At 43.3% G+C, this 19,996-nt stretch overlaps 2 protein-coding genes across 2 annotated transcripts in view; one reads left to right on the plus strand and one right to left on the minus strand.

The window, feature by feature from the left end:
* T265_11635 (hypothetical protein) overlaps nucleotides 1–19,996 on the minus strand; it is a gene marked incomplete at both ends in the record, with an annotated part of 63,710 nt that overhangs the window by 2,208 nt on the left and 41,506 nt on the right. Inside the window, one exon of the mRNA XM_009178340.1 lies at nucleotides 17,168–17,416. Within this exon, the coding sequence (XP_009176604.1) occupies nucleotides 17,168–17,416 (249 nt within the window). The remainder of the gene's footprint in view (nucleotides 1–17,167; nucleotides 17,417–19,996) is intronic.
* T265_11634 (hypothetical protein) overlaps nucleotides 627–19,996 on the plus strand; it is a gene marked incomplete at both ends in the record, with an annotated part of 23,643 nt that continues 4,273 nt past the window's right edge. Inside the window, one exon of the mRNA XM_009178341.1 lies at nucleotides 627–765. Coding sequence (XP_009176605.1) covers nucleotides 627–765 — 139 coding nt within the window. The remainder of the gene's footprint in view (nucleotides 766–19,996) is intronic.

Here is a 19,996-nt window from a genome sequence, read left to right on the forward strand (position 1 = left end):
ATTCCGCGTGCACAGGAATCGGTGAAGCAGATCTTGGGTCTATCTAGATCTAACCAACTCTCATCTCTTGCCATGTGCAGGCATTCACTGTTCGCCAGTTGCCTCCACTCAACGTCAAGCTGTGAAAATCTCATTCGTCTTGCCTCTTTCACAATGGCAAGTAAATGCAATGTTTTTATTATGAAGTTGAGGTAATCTTATCGTCCCATGAGAACGGGTCAGAGGGACTGTGTTTTCTAAAAAGGGAACTTCGAAAGCAGGTCCCGATAAGGTGTAACTATACGCGAAGAATGGACGACAACAGAAAGACAGTTCAGGAAGATTTCCGAGGGGTTTGAGCCATATCCTGCGGATATTTTGTGTTGGAAGTGTACAGCAAGGAGAAAGTGTCTTTTTTTCGAACATGCGGGAACGCAAACAGACACGAAATTTTGACACGGTAGCATTATGTTGCATCCATAAAACCTTCACCAGGAATTTAAGGCATCGACCTATCTGCCGTTTCGTTCGGCAGACAACAGCATCGCGAAGGCAAACTAACGGTTCTGGCTACAAATCGGTATAGGTTCGGATTTGTTGGATTGCACAACACAAGCCTGTGACCATGAAAATTTCCGCGAATAAAGATGTCCTATGGACGAGAAAGTCTCAGACTATGTAGAAAATTTTCACGCTGGAGCCTTCGGCTTCGCAACGAGAAACCAGAATCAGCTTCTTCTAAGGGAGGACCAATAGAGAAGAAGCGCCAAGAAAACAACGAAGATTGTAGTTTAGGACCAGATGTAGTATCGCTTTGAAAATCTCGCAGTTCATGCTACAAGATCTGTCAGTTCCAATTGTTTCCCATTATAAACGTTCACAGCTATCCCGTTATTTGGAACATGTTCGTCAGTGTTAGCTCAATGTACTGAGCTACTTCATACTCGACTCTGAGTGGGAATTCTTTCAAGGTTACGATAACGTGAAGAACACCTAGAGCATCACGTATTTTCCTAACATTCCCTCTTCCCTACATCTAATATTTGTGCAAATTTGGTTAGAGGGTCTTTTCGGCAAAGAGACGCCACTCAAAACCACTTACTGACAATCACCAAACTCATACAAGCCACCGAGCGAAGAACATAACTGAGGAGCGAGGGAGACTGGTGTACATCAGATCACTGGAGTGTGCACAACTGGAACCATAGTACAGATTTTAGACGAGGATAGTACATTATCGATAGCTCTGTTATGAAAAAGTTACTTGAGTTTGACCATTGTTTTGAAAACGTTTCGTCAAACCCGAAGAGACGTATTTTGAGGAAAAACTCTGTACCATGTCTTTTGTAATTGCGTGTAACTTTTTACACAGCCAAACGGCCTACGGAATTTAACGACCTTAAGGTCCCCGCATCCAAAATGATGAACATTGAAGCGGGGTTTTACTTAGAATCACGGCCTTCATACCACAGTTGCAGTGCTGTTATCTCACCAGTTAAGTTCTGTTCAATACTCCACGCACTGGCCCAGAGACGTGCCACCACAAATACACTACCGACTGTCCCTTGAAGAATTTCTTTCGGCGGAAAATCTCTTTCGGAGACATCTGATTCAAAGCGTGCAAAATGAACAAAACCGGTCAAACAACACTTCGGCATTTTATTTGTTCCTGGAGTGGCTGTTCTGCGAGTTGGCTGACTCATCCAACAACATATGTGCCCAAACGGTCGAGTCGCCTACTGAATGTTCATTAGATGTTGTTGGGACAAAAGACGAATTATTGCACACGAAGTACAAGTGATAAATTTTTTGACCCCTTCTGGGGAGGTTCTGACCTAAATACGCCTAAAAACGGTCCGAGGGATCTCTTTGAGTTCCTAAAATTCAATGGAAAGAACTAGGACTAGGTTGAAAACGGTCTCCTTGGGGAAAAACACTTTCATCTTCAGTCGCCACTCACGTGTCGGGAATGCTTTTTTGAGGTGGAAAAAATTACAGCACCTTATCTATGTCATGACCTTGGAAAAGTAAAGGGAAGTGGGTTGCGTTGGAGGGACAGTCGTAGACAAACAGCCTGAGTAACGTACAGAGTCACAAGGTTCATTCGGGATAAGCCCTTAGAAAGTCATTCGTAGAGAATGTTACGGTAATTATTGAACCTGTTCCCACCAATATGGAGCGGTCTAGCTGGATTCACAGCATTAGTTGACCACGGATCCTTCTGAAAGAATAAATAACTAAGCAGGACTAAACACAAAATCCCTACACACCAAGCTGACGTCTAATCCCAGCTATTGTTTGAGTAGACGTACTTGAGGCTATTTGGAAGGGATGAAAAGAGTTGCATAAGAACATGTGACAAGTGAATTTAGACCAAGCTGTCGTCTCTCCCACATGATATTGTTGTCGACATTCAGAGAACTTCTGTTTTTGGAAGCCCCATCAACCTTAGCACAATAGTTAAAAGTAGCAATATCTGTTCTGCTGAACAACTCTCCGAATTGGGAAAACACTTCACTTTTAGTACGTGGCTAAGGTAACAGTTAAGCCGAAGAAAGAGAGAAGATTATTGGAAAACCGCTCATATTTTTGTCCAAAAGAGTAGTCCTGAATCCAGGCACCCGGATGAACGATAACTCACCCAATGAAACCACAGAGACGACATTATGATTGGTTACGCCCACCGTGAACCTAGAGTACATCCGCAACTACAAAAGGTGCTGAACGAAACCGACAACTGGTCTCTATTTTGTGCTCTCTCTTACTGTTAAAAACTCCTGAGACGTTGACTCTCCCAGTTCCGATCGACGAGAAAACGACCTAGTTTTATGTCCTTTGTGTTCTTATTGTTCTTTATCTTAGAGCCCTCTGCTATACGACATCTGGGTATAACCTTATCAGACAACTTTGACCTTCCATGCTCTGGATATCGCTTTCTTTCTTCATTTAATTTTGTCCACAGGTCTCGTTTTGTTGAAACCGGCACTTCCAAAGTTTACCTCAGAAAAATGACTGCCTTTGTCTGTAACAAGTCCTAGGTGCAATGGAATTTCAAGGAGTATCTTGACATACTTTGTGGTCTGGACAATTGTTTCGGTTTTACCTAACGGATTATTTTCGACGATGCTCAATTTTTATCAGTCACTCACGAAGTCCAGGTCCATCTCATATAATCGCTGCAGATTTAGACTAAATAAGCAATCCTCCCAAGAAGCAAACACATCGGGGAAGGTAAAAATCGCTCCGTTCGAAAAGGATTCGTTCTCAGGGAGGAAGCAGTCTAATCAATCATTTAGTGTCTCATAGGTACTTGGTATATGGAAAAAATGCTCAAAACAAGTTGCACATTTCCTGCTTCGTTTCTTATGGAAATTAGTCTTTTGTAAGTATAGTATTTTCGACACCTGAAGGTCCCGATAGTTTCAGAGAATTTACATGGACACCTAACAATGCAAAAGCTAACCAGTAAGCCAGTCAAGAGTGGCTCTAAATATGAGTTCTCAACGTCTACGTTCTGTACAGTAACAGGACTAACAACCAAATCAGTTTACTAAAACCAAGCTTGAGGACAAATTGATAGGCTGTCACATCATACAGATTATTCCAAGAGTTTCGGATCCATACAACGTCTAATAGCTGAATCTAATGAGGAAAATATGGGGAAATAATTCGATTAACTGACTGATGCTAGAACTGCGCTCCTAAAGCTGTCACTTTGACGTGATGGTCGCGCTTGAGTGCTGCAATGATCCCATGGGCTATACTGGCTGGAACGTCATTCCACGAGGTGCAACAATGCCAGGAATCTCAGAGGAGCAGCGAGACCCCGCGCTATTGGGCGGTCTAGGCGGTGGGGGGTAAATTCGTACTGTCCTCTGCGACAGGACTGTGAAGGTGTTTCTCCCAGGCGACCAGCATGTCCATATTTATGAAAGCAGCGATGCTGCCTCCTACCCCCAGGAAGGACGAGCTAGAAAAGGTCGGCCCTAAAAACCGCACGCTTTGAACGCTCAACGGTCGACCTTATTCCCAGCGCCCTCGGGTTAGGCCAAACCCCTGCAGCCGAGCAAATTAGACTATTGAGTCATCGGCTGAGGGCAGGGTCCCCAAAGAAAACACTACTGTCCACTGTCAATTTGTCGAAATATAGGTAGTTCGGGTGTGTTTACTGGTGGCTGATCGGATGGCAGTTGATCTGTTCGCCGAGCTTGGCAATTGGCTTGCAAACGTTTCGTCTCCAGTCGAGGAGACGTCAACAGTGCGCAGTTGAATGGGTGCTTCCTCCGTGCCTAGCTGGGTTTATGTAGTTTTTTGTAGAGTATTCAATATCCTGTCATGTGATTGGCTAGTCGGTATATGTCTTCTGTTGCATCATAGTAAGATCGATCGTGATTTTGTTTTGCTGCGTTGTGGTCAGTGTGTTTCTTATTCCATTGGTTTGTTGGATGGCTGTTTTGGGATGTTCCGGGTCTGTTTGCAATTGGTCCGTTCCCGGTTTGCGTTTCATTGTGGTCTTCCTTCTTTGATTCTGCTTGTTGTGACAGTGTCTTCTATTTTTGGTAGTTTCGTTGCTTCAGCCTGATTGTTTGTCACTTGCCCGCGCAGTTCGGTGTCCACCGATCTCCCTCCCCAACCTCTTCCCACCACATAAGCAAACGTCGCTGAGTCATTTGACTGTCAACTATCTGACCACTCCTTGTTGCCTATTAACAATAAACAAAATAGCACCCGCTAAACAAGGAACATGTGGAAGAAACTGTCTCAAAAAAACCCATTCTTCATGAATGATCATTGCATCTAGTAGCTACAGGCAGGAAGATGTGTTTGGAGGTAGAAACGCCTGCTTATCACTATTGAATTAAAAAGTCGGAAGCACAGTACACTGATCAGACAACAGTAGAACTTTCTTGAAGAATCGTCTTGTTGTTCAACTGAATGAGTTACTTCCCGAATATATTCTTCACATAGTACAGTATTCACACTGTTGAAACACTGGTCTGCTACTGCAACCTTCCTCGATGGCACGGCAAAATAGTGCTCAGTTTCTATGACCGTTTTGTGCCCAGTAAAGGTTCACCCTTCGAAACAAAATTTCTCGTGGAAAACACAAGAAACTAAGTGCATGCGAAGATTTATATCGTCCCCGAAAGACAGGAAGCGATAAAACCAGCTAATAGGGTTGTGTACAGATTCATCGCCTCGGAGTCTGGAATTGACGTTGTGTTCCCAGTAAAATTCGAACAGCAATAGACTTGGGAACGATATTCGCCAGCTAAATCGGCAAATTTTCCCGCTTTTTGCCTCAGATCGTCAGATACTGTCAATTGGGTAGCCGTTGTGACAAAGCTAGCGACTTGAATAGTTGTTCCGAATGCCCTCACGTGAGTCCATTGCTTTTGGCAGCCCCTACATTGAAGTTTTTGAACCGGTCACATGCTCGGTCTTCTCGATACTATGTTTGGATGTAATGCCATTCGAAACTTTTCCATATCGGTTTTGTCCGACGACCAGCCTCTCTCCTCTTCCAATGATAAAAACTCTTCTGAGAAGTTGACATGTGTTAATCAATCGGCAGTCTCATTGTAGGTTTCGTTTTAGCTAAACGGAATATGAAATTTGCACTTGGCCTAGGAACCACGATTGGATTGGACATTTCAGTCAAACGTCACAGTTTCGCCGTGAAATAGCAAGTGGAATTCTGAAGACATTCTATGTCCTAAGGTGTGGCTTTGCGAAGCCTGGTGACTGACAGCAGCTTCTGAATGGATGAATTAGGAATGACTGATGGGATGCAGATCACAGAATTAACCAATTCGTGATGGTAGAAATTACACCACACAGGCTGGACGTTATCACCATCAACCACAAACCGTGTGCAGGTTATGTGAGGGTTCACCCCCCTCCAATTTTGTTTCACAACGAATCAACTAGGGGGAGTGCGTTGGAGACAGCTAGAAGCACGGAAAAACAAGTCTGGGCGCCTTGCCATTCGTTAGAGGAAAGAAAAAGTGTAATTGTAAACTGAAGACGGTACACATGTAGAAAAGCCAACCGATAACTGATTGGACTGCATGGAGGGATGCAATCGAAATTCAACCAGAGTAAAAAACGAGTAGCAGTGAGTAGAACAACAAACTTCTTGAGGCTGATTCGACTGTTTCAAAGGGGTCTGTGGCAAATACTATACTCCAATTATCTTGTTTCTGAATTGATAGACGAAACTGGAGCGTTGAATGCCCACGACAACTGTATCAAACGACTTAACGGCAACTATGCTGTGCAAATAACTTTCATAATTTTGTGGCTACAGTGGGTGGGTTTTTCAGCCACTTACATGAAAAAATTAAGATGAAACTCAAATGGTTACAAGTGCTCACCGAAGAGAGTTACCAAAACAGCTTTGTTACACCACTCAAACAACGATAACTAAATTCTTCCGGATGTTATGACACAGCATGCGCACTTAAACTCACATCGGGAGATTGTTCCTCATCGGTCTGAAGTGAAAGTTTCTGACAGATTGGTCATTTAAAAAAAGCAGCTAGTGGCAGTATTATGGGACGAACTGAAGCGCCAGACAGAATAACATTTAATGAGAGTCTATAGCTCAGTGTCTCCACATGCATCCGCAGGGTTTTACGAAAATACAGTGTCAAAAGGGGCAGTGTAAAAATAAAACAGCAGTAGGATAGGTTGTTTTTACCTAAAAGTTACACGATCTTGATGCTGAATACTTGCGTAGGGGAGAGAGTGGCTATTCTACGAATACGCGCATTCGCACACCAATTGGTCTCCGTGGGAAGTTCATCTGAAACTCAGCTGTTACTATGAATTCGAGATCATTATCAGCTGAGATATCGCCCCGTAGATGAAGCAGTTATTCCATTTGGGTGGCTCAAATGCAACGGTCGAAGAGTGTGAGGCATTTGGACAGCAGAGTAACAGGATATTGCACTTTAGTCGTAAAAACACATTCCACGATGGTTTAGCCTCCACCTTTTGTTTCGTTAGAATAAGGTACGTTTACTTTAAGCATGGCTGCATTGTCTGTTTCATCCACATCAGCATATCTCTGATGACAAACTTAATCAGGAACTGCGACATAGGACAATCTTGGTGTACGCACTGCATTGTTTGACTGTACAACCGTACACAACCCTGATTCCTAGTGCAGTATGACAGACCACTTGAAGGAGCCGGCCAAAAGTATCCTGTTCCAGAAGGTGGCCAGTTCTGAATGAAAAATAACTGCGGTAGAAATAATACCCGATGCTACTGCGTCTGACACATCTGTCCCTTTAAGTATGTCGTCCTTGATATTGTACCTGGAGTACGATATAACATCGCTCTTCAAATCACCAACCAGACGCAATGAGACCGAGCACCTCGTCTTAGCTGAGCGCAAGCCAGTACGATCGACCATGCTAACCATGGCATAGCAGTCGAAAGCATACCTGGTATTGCATACAATTTTCGTACATTCTATCAAACATAGGAGTATCGAAAACGGGAGAACTCATCAATGCCGAAGACCACAATCTTCATAGTAAATATGGGTAGGATCGGAAAGCTAGCTATCGCGATTCTCACTACATATCTCCATACCTCGCACACAAATAAGGATCAATGAGCTCGCAAACACCACAAAAATGGGTTTGGTTCACGGTGCCTAAAGAAAGCCTGTTGAACTTGTAAGGATAATCTTTCAGAAAAACACACACTTGCGCGCCGTTAAGGTGGTTGAAAGTCTGATTTATTCTAAGGGAAACTTTAGATGCAAAACGCTCCAAAAACACTCGTGGTGCGAACTGGTAGAGCCGGTCCAAGGTCTTCAATTTCAACACATGCTTCAGGAACTAACTAAAAATGACTTCTTGTGAGGAATGTTTTTTCAGACGGAGAGACTATATGACTCTTCGATGATATTATATCAGCGTTCAACACTGATACTCCGCTCCCATGCATCCATAATTTATTTGAAAGCCTTGCTGTGAAGAACAGAATAGAAGTAGTCCGTAGAACGACTTCCTGCTAACCGACTACAACCTGGTAGAACCTCAAGACAATATGGGTGGCAATCGACAACAAGAACACCATTGAGATCCATTAGCAGCCACATCCCACAGCGTGTCCAAACAAGCACATTGACGATTAATTCACACGCGATTTATACAAGTCCATCCGGAAGACGGGATGGTGAAAGCCGACGGCCTAGGTGACATGACTGATGTAAATAATTCAACTCGCAAAACTAATTAGTGACCTATGCATATGCTCAGAAGCTGAGCACTTTGATAATCTCCATCCTCGCGGTAACGAAGGAAATCTCTTGAATTCCCTTCATACCAGCTTAAATGAAACCCCTGTCAAATTTCTGGAAATTTCCCTGTCAGGACTGTTTTACTTACATCAACGTTTTATGTGAGGATGATCTAGGACTAGTGTGAGAAGATACACCAAGTGAAGAATGTGACCAAAAGGTGGCCAGCTGTTAGGCGTGACAAATAAAAACACTGCACCCAACGAACTTTTGTGTTGTAAGCGAAGTTGCAACGTTAGAGCAAAAAGTTAGCACCGTGAAAGCAAAATAAACGTTTTTCTCATAAGGTCAGATCTTCCATTCCGAAAGTTAGAGTGAATGGAAAAGATGAACAGGACACCTTACACCGCTATGCATTAACACTCACGTCAGATAATCTGTCCTCGTCCTAAATGGAAGGAAATCGGTTAGACCGACAAAGAATAACACGTGAGCCGATGAAAACCACAGTGACTTTAGTGAGTAACTATATGCCATAGATTCTGATATCGAGCGGAGGCCACCTGGGAACCACCACAACCCTCTCAGGAAAGTGTACGCGTTTCACCTCTCCAGCGGTGTAGTATCAGTCCAAATGGGAAACCAACGTAATTTCGCTTGACAGAAAAACCCATAAAATTGTAGGTCAAAGCATTGGTAGCAGAACCCAAGAATCGAGCAAGGAGATCCCGTTCGGCGTGAATCACCATCGTTGTTTCGCCGTTTCTCTTACACTACTCCTGAGTAGTGTATAAGCAACTTAGAAAACCATCCAACAATGAGCATCCTTCAAGCTTCAAAAGAATGGTTTGTATGAATGGTCCATGCAAGTCTGATCACTAAGCCTGTACGGTTACGGAACAGAACGATGGCGGGATCTAAAAAGCTTGTCTGTTTACATCAGGTTTTCAGACTTGTCACAGATGTCATGTCTTAGTTGCAAAGAAAAAAAGCAAACAGGATCCCACGGGGCAAAATTGCATCCGTGGTGAAAATTGGACACTGGAACAACTGGGCTACCCTTTTCTCAGCAGTGGAATCACAAAAGTACAACGGTTAATCCATTTAGCTTCGTGAATAATCAACTCTTAAAAGCATAAACAGTGGGACGCTGACCATCATCATCACCGTATGGGAAGCAACGAATGTCCTTCGCTGACCTTTACAACACGGAACATGTGCACCGAAATAAATTCGGCAGAAATCCGGACGGATTCCAAATGCCACGTTGGTCTAAGCATTTCAACTCCCTTATCTAAGTCATGTGTTGCACAGATCAGCTGATACATCAGCTTCACTCAACAAATTTCAACGTGAAGGAAAACAATCATAAACTACCCGAACGAAACGACCAATAATCAGGTCAGCACAGAGTTGTGGAAGAACGCACCCAAAAAGCGAACCACGTATAACTCGAACACGTGCACACCGTCGGAATTCAGACAGCTTGGTAATTAATGCCTAACAGTTTGGAGAAAACAACGCCACTCCATGGGATTTGCTAATATGATGGATTTGAACTAATTACGTTCGTGCTCTGACTGGTCGGATAGCACTGGTATCAGTACTGACTTGTGGGATTCCACCCGAAGGAATGAGTATTCTAATCAATCTTGGAATACACCCAGACTTTTGGTGACTGGTCACCGTCATGGGGAGTTGGAAAGGATGCAAATGGATGCGCAGTCTCCAAGACCACACTGGAGGCAACTGAAGTCGCACAGTGTAAGGTTTCCTAGGTGTCACAGGCAACAAATGTCGACGAAAACATTGGTGGGAAAATAGCCGTGATGAGTGAGAGATTGATTTTGGGCATCTGCTCTGAGTGTGGAATAGCATGAACACGCCATGCTTGTCAGACGGATATAAGAATTGATGATTATCAAACGTCCGTTAAGTGCATACTGGTCACTAGAGTAAGCGGAAAGCTTATTTCGGAATAACTTTTGACCAAAACAGGTAAAAAAAAACAGGTAACAGATTTATTTGAATCAAGGCTTAACCTCAATGTCACTTGCAGTCATAATCACGATCATTGCGATTTCACATTTTAAAGCTTTCATGCACGCTATACGAAAGCACCTTAGATTCCCAGAATACAGCCCTGTCTACTCGTTGGTAACTTCTACAGGAAATCAGTTAACACATGGAATGCATGGGGGAAATAATGATGTCGAGTTCAGAACTTGAATTTATCCTGTTATTAAAGTTAACCTACATAGAATAACTAAGGGGCCTAGAAACCGAGAGATTCAGCTGGGTTCCAGATGAGTCTCTCGCGAAAGCAGCATAGTTTGCAAATGAGTGTATTACGATCAAGTATTCGACCATGTGGGAAATCATTAGCAAATTACAGATAAAGAATATTCTCGCCAAATCTAAACCAGTCACATGACCAAAACTACAAAGAATTTGCACTACTAAGGATCCCTATTGGGAATGAGATGTAATTGCTTTCTTTTATCATTGGCTGATCTCGCCACAGTCGGGTGGAGTCCAGTGTGGTCGAGCACGGTCCTCGGGAATCGAAGTCTAACGTGAAAAAGTGGCCGAAGCTGTCCACACATAACCGGGCGCTTACAATGTTGGTAACTGTGAACAAATTTCTTGCGAACAATCTACACCCAAGAAGGCTACTACTCGCGGTACCCAGGTAGAAAGCAGCTTGGTCCCATGGAGATGTGCACATTGACTATACGTGTAAAAAGAATTCTCATACGGGTTTTGTGTACTCTACCCCACTAATATAACTTACTAGACTGAAAAAAACGAAATGTAGTTAGTTCCACTGTTCCAGGATGAGTGAACTATTGAAAGTGTACGATCGAACGCGCAGCTCTTTTAATTCCTCTGTGCTTTAACAACGAGGAGATTTTACTGATGAATAATACACGGGAGTGTTTTCTGTTTCCAGGCGCACGATGATCAACACAAGACTGAGTACCGAATGACTGTTGACGTTGCTAGATGTAGCGCATCTTTCAAAACAATGATAACGTGCAACAACAGTAACGTCACGCAGAAAGATGTGAACCACCAGGGAAGGCCTGTACAAGGAACTGGATGTCCAAAGGCAAACTGTTGAAGTTTGTCAAGGAAAGATCTCAGTTTATGAGAAAATACGGCAATAAAACGGGCCCAGTGGTTGGCGTTGGCCTAGTCCCATTTTAAGCTAGTAATGATTGATTGGAAGAGTTGCACAAAATGTAAATGATTCGAGGCGAAAAAGTTGCGTTGGACACCTGTAGACGTCGGGACTTGTGGATGATGGATGGACAGAGCCGATCCCCGTTGGAGAATTTTGACTCGAATGGAAAGTGGGCTTCGACAGCTAGGTAACTTCGATTGTACGCAACGAAAGCGGTGGTGAGAAGGGTGTAAGTTCTTTAGCATCAAAAATTACCATCCAGACGCTGAATACCATATACATGGATGAATACTCGTGAAATTGTTGGAATCGTGTAGACGACACCCTCCCCTCCGGGAGAAGCATCCACGTCGAAGGAACAGTTTTTGCGGTAAAGAGCTTTTCTTATCCTTAATTCTCACTCGAGAAAATACTTTTTCCTCAAGGGCATAAACTTGAATTTAACTTTGACTCAGGTTCCCTACATGACTGTCATGTTGGGCACTGTATGAGAGGTCTTATGGAGTGAACCGGCCGTGGATAAGCCTAGAAAACACGCACAGCATCACTTGCTGGAACGCGTCACAGGTTAAGAAGAGACTGAAGGCAATGAGCTAAAATTAAGCACAAAACGCTGAATCGAGATCAGCGTTTGGTATACCTCCACATTCCTTGGTAGTTTGTTTATCATCCTTTTTGCCCAACAATTTTGGTATGCGGTTTGTCCTACGTAAACTCAAGTGCAGTCGTTGCACTTAATTTTATACACAGTCCCTTGTCCTTTCAACTGGAAGGAAATCTTTCAATTGCACCAAATTACCCTGTAACCTGTAACCCGACGAAGCTTCTGTGTTAAAAGCGAAAAGTTGCCCAGAAATAAATCTACCGATTGCTACCATACTTTTCCGAAAATGAAGTTCACAGTGCAGTTACAAGCACCCAAAAATAACTAAAATACCATTAATCTGATTTAAAAAAGCATCCTATATAATGTGCGATTCACTCCCTCCCAAGAAGAGAAACTCTCGTTGAGGATGTTATTGCAACCAAGGGTCAGAAGGAGCTTTTAGAGTTGGATACTCTCGGTCGCAGCCCCGATTACGGTCTGGTTCGCGTAGTAAGTCTTTTATGCCCTCCACACAATTTATAAACTACAACCATTACACACGGAAACAACTTAGGTCTTGAAACGGGGTTTAAAAAGTATCCTTCGAGTTATATGCTTCACCCCAAGACAAGACAAGGATGGATGATGGGGAACATTATAAAGGGTAAACATAATGCATGAGAACACGCTGTCTAAAGACATCTTGACAGAAAGAATATAGCTGCGTGTACGTACATACATTTAAACTCCAACCATATACACTATATATAGTGCAACTGTATGTAACCACAATTAAGGGCGAGGTTGAAAGTAGTGCGAGATGAATCAGTATTTTTCTAAAATACGGAAATCGTTTAACCAGTTTATTGTGGTCGTGGTCATTTGCTTACTTAATGACAATGAGAGGGGATAACAAACAACCCGATAAATAATTTAGTGGACCGCGACGGGACGATTCGGTGACAATGATAAAACACCCTCAGTGATTCAATGGTGGTTTATATCAATCAAGTGAGTGACGTTTGAATTAGCGACGTTCCTAGCCAGCCAGCTTTTGAACAACCCAATGTGTGCGCTCAGCAGGTCCAAGCAATGTGACCCACAAACGAAAGATAAATGTTGAAAAAGGGACAGGGGATCTATCCATTGGGTTCGCGTGGAACAGTTCAATAAGGGCGAAACGAACACCTAACTGAAACTGAAGAGATGACGATGAAACGAGCTAATATTTGGGAAGTTGCGCCATTTCGAGAAGGATAGGCACATGTGCAAGGGCTGTTGTATCCTGCACCGTTTCAGTGTAACATTTGAGATGCCAGTGACTACTCCAGACGGTTTCCTACAGGGGTTTCCCGGAACCACCAACCCATTCGAGTGACTCATCCGGCATTTCTGAACTGATTTAGAACCATACACCAAAGGGGATTAAAATACCACCACAGTTGCCTGGCTGCGCAAAAAATCCGGTAGCCGTCGCAGTTCATAAGAAATCGATTAGATACTGTCTAGAAGTAATCAAGTGTAGCGCGGCGTGCATCTAAAAAAATCTGAAACAACAATCCCCTTCGAAGAAAAATTTCCAGGAGAATACCAAGCCGTTTGTCTGTAAAACGGATGACTAAAAATGGCTGTGTCGTACGTTTCATACAGTTCGGAAGTTGCATCAAGATGTACCAACCAGCGTTTTTCAATAAGTGGTAGAATATTTCGTTTCGATGAGTGTGGATATTCGAATGATTCAATATTGCTGCCCATCCATGGCTCACAAATATTAACACAACATTATGGGCCTGTGTATCGATCGCCGGCTCTTTTACCAAGGCCATTACGATCGGACGCGCTTCGTGATACGGCCTAATTGGATGACCAATACAACAATGCTAGGTAGCACGATTTTGTATTATTGGATACTGATTAGGGAGCCGATGAATATCTAGATAAAGTTCGCTGTTTCATTTTGTATTACAGCGTGGTTAACCATAATTGGAAGAATGATGCCACGCGCGTATTTTAGGGTAAACAAGTCACAACGCCAAGTCAAGTCCTGACAAAAGGTAACCGCTGGTGTAGTGGGACGGCATACCAACTGAACCTGGAAATCCAGGCCAATGATAATTGAAAAAGTCGGCATGAGTTCGTTTTTTCTAACTTCAGTTTGAACCGGCCATTCGATCTGTGTGTTCATGCCGACATTTCTCATAGTCAATGAATACTGTGTTGGATTTTTCAACCCACACTATGGTGAACACGGGGGCTTAACGACTGTATAAGCATTTTGGAGCTGGAAAATAATGGCAAGTGGTTCCTTCGTCCTGGTGGACAGTTATAGGTTTACTCACATCCGACCCCAACCTGAATGTTTGATACTGCATTCTCCTACTCGTGGATTGCCTAACGCAGAACACATACAACTATTTTCGCTAACCAGCAAGGTTGGACAGACGAACGGATATACATGTTAGAGCCGGAAATTCATACAAAACGCACCCGCCAAAGAGCTCTGTAGAAAACTTACGTACACAGGAACATGGAACAAGGTTAGGTGGGGTTGTATGCACATATCAGCAACCGAGTCAAGATACAGCAATAGTATTTGAAGAATTTTAGCGATGAAGTAAAGTTTTCCGTGACCCAGGTGGATCAAGGTCCATGAGGGTAAATAAGACTGTGATGCGTGGTATCCACAGCAGCAAATGAGGACACGTTGGTTAACGCAAAGAAAAACACCAAAGCATGCACTTGTGGTAAGAAAAAATATGCAAGGAATAATGTAAGACGCGTCAGAGAATCAGAGCAGGCACACTTGCGAAGTGTGAAATAACAAGCAAAGACTACACAATGATGGAGTACAAGCTTGACAAAAAGAAAACCGATGATGCGGTTGATAGGTATTTGCGTGACCGATTAAGTATAGCTGGGCTAGCAGGGAGATCCTTTGTACAACAGACAAAAAATCCAAACACACTACTGGGTCGACTCCGACCACTTTATGTCTTAGTGACAAGTGGGACTTGAATGGAATAACCTTGAGTGCAAATGTGCGAATGAACGAGCTACACCACCGTTACCGGGAAAAACAGTCTATGCAAAGTGTGACCAGCTGATCTTGTGACAACTAAAGCGTGACGTCGACAGAATGAAAAAAAGGCTGAGAACCAGTCGTCCACCATCTGACGTGTTCAGTCGGCAGGTAGGCCTGACACTTTTGACGAGCAAATTTGTACCGGATGCTGGACAAGTATGTCGTAAGATGCGTGTGAAAGGACACAAGAAAGCGATGGATCCTGTAGGCAATGGCTGAAATGCAGGCTTCTGAAGCAACGGGAGATACAAGCCCTATCGACCCAACAAGTCTGATGGATGTTTCTGACGAGCAAGACGCGTATCATGAAAACAAACGATGGAAACCATTACTCCACCACCGTTCGGTTCGGACCAAACAACGATAACAGTTTTGACTTTGCCATAAGTCTACTGGTTACTATTGGGCAATAAGAACAGGGAAGTGACCTTATGCTAACCTCATACAAGCAGCTCGTGTCCAAGCGCTCCAAAAATATCAGCTGAACGACCTGGAAAGAATATCATTTTGTATTGCCGTTCGACCAAGCACAGTCACGGATCTGTGTTACCGGATAGCCGGGTTCGAACACCGCTGAAAGCTGTCCATTCTGACTTTAATACACGAAACATAAGACTTCTGGAATGTTAGCATGGGTAGCATGACTGACAATGTTGGATAAACCAGGTACAATTCTAAGTCAAAGTGTTAACTGCATTAATAAGAACTCCTCGGTTCCTTCGTTGCTAACTTTATAACGCAGGTGATAATACCACTGGGTTCATGCAAATAGATCCAACTAGACAGGCTTTGCGCGGAGTGATGTACCAGTACATGCATCTCCTCTCTCAAAGTGCGGAATCAGGAGGCGGGGATTTTTCAGGTTGGAAAGGCGCATTCCTGAATTTAACACCGTTGCTAATCATATTAAGCTGTATAAGCAATCCAGTAACCTTGGAACATGCAGCACAAGACATCACACAGTGATAAACACAGTTGGGGCGAGAAAAAAGGTTATAACGTCACTGAAAAAGGGCTTAGAGCAGAACGACCGACAATGCATAATATTCCAAAATACGGGTTGGTGACTTGTTTGGGGTAGGAGAATCAAGCCAATACGTAGTGTAATTTAGAACACCAATCAAGTTATTATGTGAATCACCACATTCTTGCTTCATTGACAGCAGTGGTGAGAACGGGCACCTAGAAGGCATAGCAAACGTGATGAAATACTCACCTCGGTTGTCTCCGGCTCACACTGCAGAAGCAGATTTCACAGAGTGAAGGAAGAACGGCAGTGATTTAAAGCGTCCTGTGGCTTGTTGACGTTTGACAAGCCAAAAATAAGTCAGCACACATATCGCGTAGGTATTCGCCTCATCTCTACGTCATATTCAGCACACTTTACCATCAGCAATCTAACTGTATGAGAAGGTCACCAAAACAGGTGTAATTTCATCTCGCTTCTCAACTGTGTCAGCGATCTACTGGTTCCTGATTGGAACGATGGTTCAGTTTTCTTCCGGAGTGAGACAATGACAAATCTTGTTCGACGCGAAATCTGTTAATGCCGGTCCCCATAGAGCTAAATATTATTCACAACTCTGATAACTATCTGACTCAAACTGATGACCTTGACACGAGTGGTTTATTAGGTAAATACTGGTTATACCCCGTAGAGTTGTGAGACAATAAATGACTGGGTGAAGCAAGCAGTTTTTAAAGTATCCCCCGTGCTCAAAACATGCGGTTTTACATTTCCACAGATTTGTTTGTTGAACAGCTGCGTCAGTTGATTTGAGTTTACAATTCCTATGACCTAGGCTCAATAGCAGCAATTAGAAACGACGAGTGGCCCCAGTAGTGTTCTGCACACTATAGATAGTCTAACCCCCCAAATGAATTATCTAGACTAAGGTAGAGATTGAGGTTATCCCTTATGTGAGAGAAGCAATCTGAAAAAAATGATGCACGAGATAAGCGTCAGATAAGCAAAGGCCGTTGAAAAAATTCCCAACACAATTGTGATACATCAGTACTATGGGAATGAGCCAAGAAAAAAAGAGGATAAGAAGGGATTTCTATCAAACATACCGTTTGTTCCCCATGACTCGTGTGTCGCGAAGTTGCTACACTACCGGTGGATAACCGCTGACGAGGTTCTGGCTTTGACAGTGTAGAGTGCTGACCAGCGGTGGTTTTCGCCGCACTCGCTGACTGTCTTGTCGACGGTGTGTGTTTAGGCTGAGTTGGTTGATCAGATTCACCGGCAATATGCGACTTGATGAGTCTAGATTTAGGCTTTGAGCGGGTTTTTGGTACGTAGCCATCCTTCAGCGAAATCTATAAGAAGAATATGGCAGCAGGTTTGCCGTAAACCATGAAGAACATGAGAATTTAAATGAATGACAAAATTAATCATTGGGAAGCCTGTGGAAAGGCATTTAAGAAAAGATTGAACCTTTTGTACTTCTCGTACTGTCACCGGAAACTGTCGCAGGCTACAGAGTACACTAAGTGGTACGTTTAAGAAAGGACAGTTATGGAATACCTGCAGCAGGCTAAAAATGGTTCATGAAAATCAGACCGTAACGGGAAAACTATCCGGAAATCCTAAAAGCTCCACAATATATAGAAACGAAGCGAATGCGAACAGAGCCGGTTTCGGGGTCTACCTGGCAAACAAGGCTTGCAGGACATCTCCTCTATACTAGGTAAGAATCAGAACGATCCCAGCTACGAGCTATTGGTGTCGAGGTTCTAATCTTGACTGTCGATATTTCCGGAATGATAAAATTCGATTCACTGTCATCAGGGAGTGAACTTGCAGAGAATTTGGTGAGACAAGCTCACCGTCTAGTATTCGAAAACCTCTCTGATCCAAAGGCTGACCAGTTTAGCAAAACGGCTTAAATATATCACTAAAACCGACTTCCCCGGACAATGTAACTGGGAACAGACAAGCACTACCAAGCCACATCCGTAAAATGCAGCTTGGTTTCTGGAAGCTCCTCCTCCAGTGAGCATCGGATGACAGAACAGTCATTATTGCTCGTTGGTGCGAAGCGTTGTAGCCCTTCGAACATTGAGCATAATTTAGCTCGAGCACATGCAGATAAAGAGTGATGGAATCAGCGAGTCCTGGAACAAGGGAGAGGCTAAGACATCATTAGACGTTAGAATAATGTTTCACTCACGCACAAAACAGGACCCAAACGAATCGTTCGTTAGTGAGGCGATGATAGATATTGAAAGGATAATACATAACAGCGTTTTGACTGCTGTTGGTCAGCTGACTCTGTAAGTGTGAACTCCAGCCATGGTTTTAGACCCTCAGTTAAGATTTTCTGCTCGGAAATAGCCTTGAGTCGCAGAGACAGGTGATTTCCAACAAGCGTTGTTCGAAGACGGTTGCGGATTTACGTCTAAAATCCTTAAACCAATTTAGGAGCAACAACTCTTTACAGGAAAACAGTGCTAATCTGTTGTCATGCCATCACTGGAACAGGTATCCGAAGCCATTGATTTCAATGAAACGGTTACATATAATCTGGAAATGTGAGAAACAAAGGGCAGAGGATCAAGCGGGACTTTGTTTAGGCAGGAGATGTGCTGCCCACATCTTCGCACCACGTCAGGTTTTTGAGCGAGACAAAAGAATAGCAGTTGTCCTAGTCTTAGAAGGAGTTTTTCATTCCAAGATAGATCAGTTCTACATATTCTCGGCTAACAAGGAAGTTTTTTCACTTTTTCTTTCTAATTATTGCATCAGACTTATAACGAACCATCCAAAATGTCCCAACTAATGAGTTTCATCATTTTTGTACAATCAGATCATTGACGTCATCAGAGAGTGCTTCTCCCAGAGGATTGTGAATTCAGGCCCCAAAATTACATCTGGAGACATACTTGGGGACCTTGATTATGCAGATAAGTTTTGCGATTTGGCAATCAAGGCTAAACACAAGCCACAGTTAGTAGAAGATCGAAGGTTATCCAGTGCTTCATTACTTGTTTTACACGGCAAAATATTGCTTCTGGATCTCAAGCCCCCTTGTTTCACTCCAAAGCCTCAAAACAAGTGTGGTTCATGTTTGGCGGTCGTTTTTTAGCTTAGTACCTGCGTTAGCCTTGTTAGCACTGTGACAAATGGCGCAAAATCACGCGCGATTTTCATCACATTCATGGCATCAGAAATGTATTATACAGATTGTTAGACTTGGATAACGGGCTAATTTACTGGTTCAGAAATGTCCCTTGCAATCCGAAGACCTCAAGAAGACTAAGCTGTTGGTGAGACGGGGTGCGAACTAATTATCGAGTCTGCGAGCTGATGTTGACCTGAATGTCGTCTCCATGTAAAGACACGGTTGAACAGACATGTACATTGAACAACCAGTGGCACTAATCGAAATGTCAGTAGTGCGGCAGAGACATCCGCACTCACACAACCGCACAAAGACACACTGTCCATAGGGCTTAGCAGCAGCACTGGCTATATATGGGCATTTGCCACAAGTCGTCCAACCGCCATTGCAGAATGCCAATCCACCTATCTGATCATGCCGACCGAAAAGGAGTGGGTGCATGTGTAGGATGCTGCGCGGCGCGATGTTATTCACGTGATGCGGGAAGTAGGATAGTGCAGAAAAATATTAACTTTAGCGGCAGGCTGCTGTCAGAAAACAGCGGGAAATACCAGACGGATACATAGCCATCTATCTATGCGTTGAAGAAGTGGATGGGGGCATAACTGAAGAAAAGATATGCGCATACGCCACGAGTATGAATGAAAAAATATCTAAAAGTAGTGCATGTACACACAGTTATTAGGATCGGACTGGATATTGTGGTGAAGGGCTGTCTGTTTTTGTAGAGGAAAACTGTCATATACACCGCAATCTGGAGTATAATGACGCATAA

The sequence above is a fragment of the Opisthorchis viverrini genome (assembly GCF_000715545.1).
Source record: "Opisthorchis viverrini unplaced genomic scaffold opera_v5_536, whole genome shotgun sequence".
Classification (NCBI taxonomy): Eukaryota; Metazoa; Platyhelminthes; class Trematoda; order Opisthorchiida; family Opisthorchiidae; genus Opisthorchis; species Opisthorchis viverrini.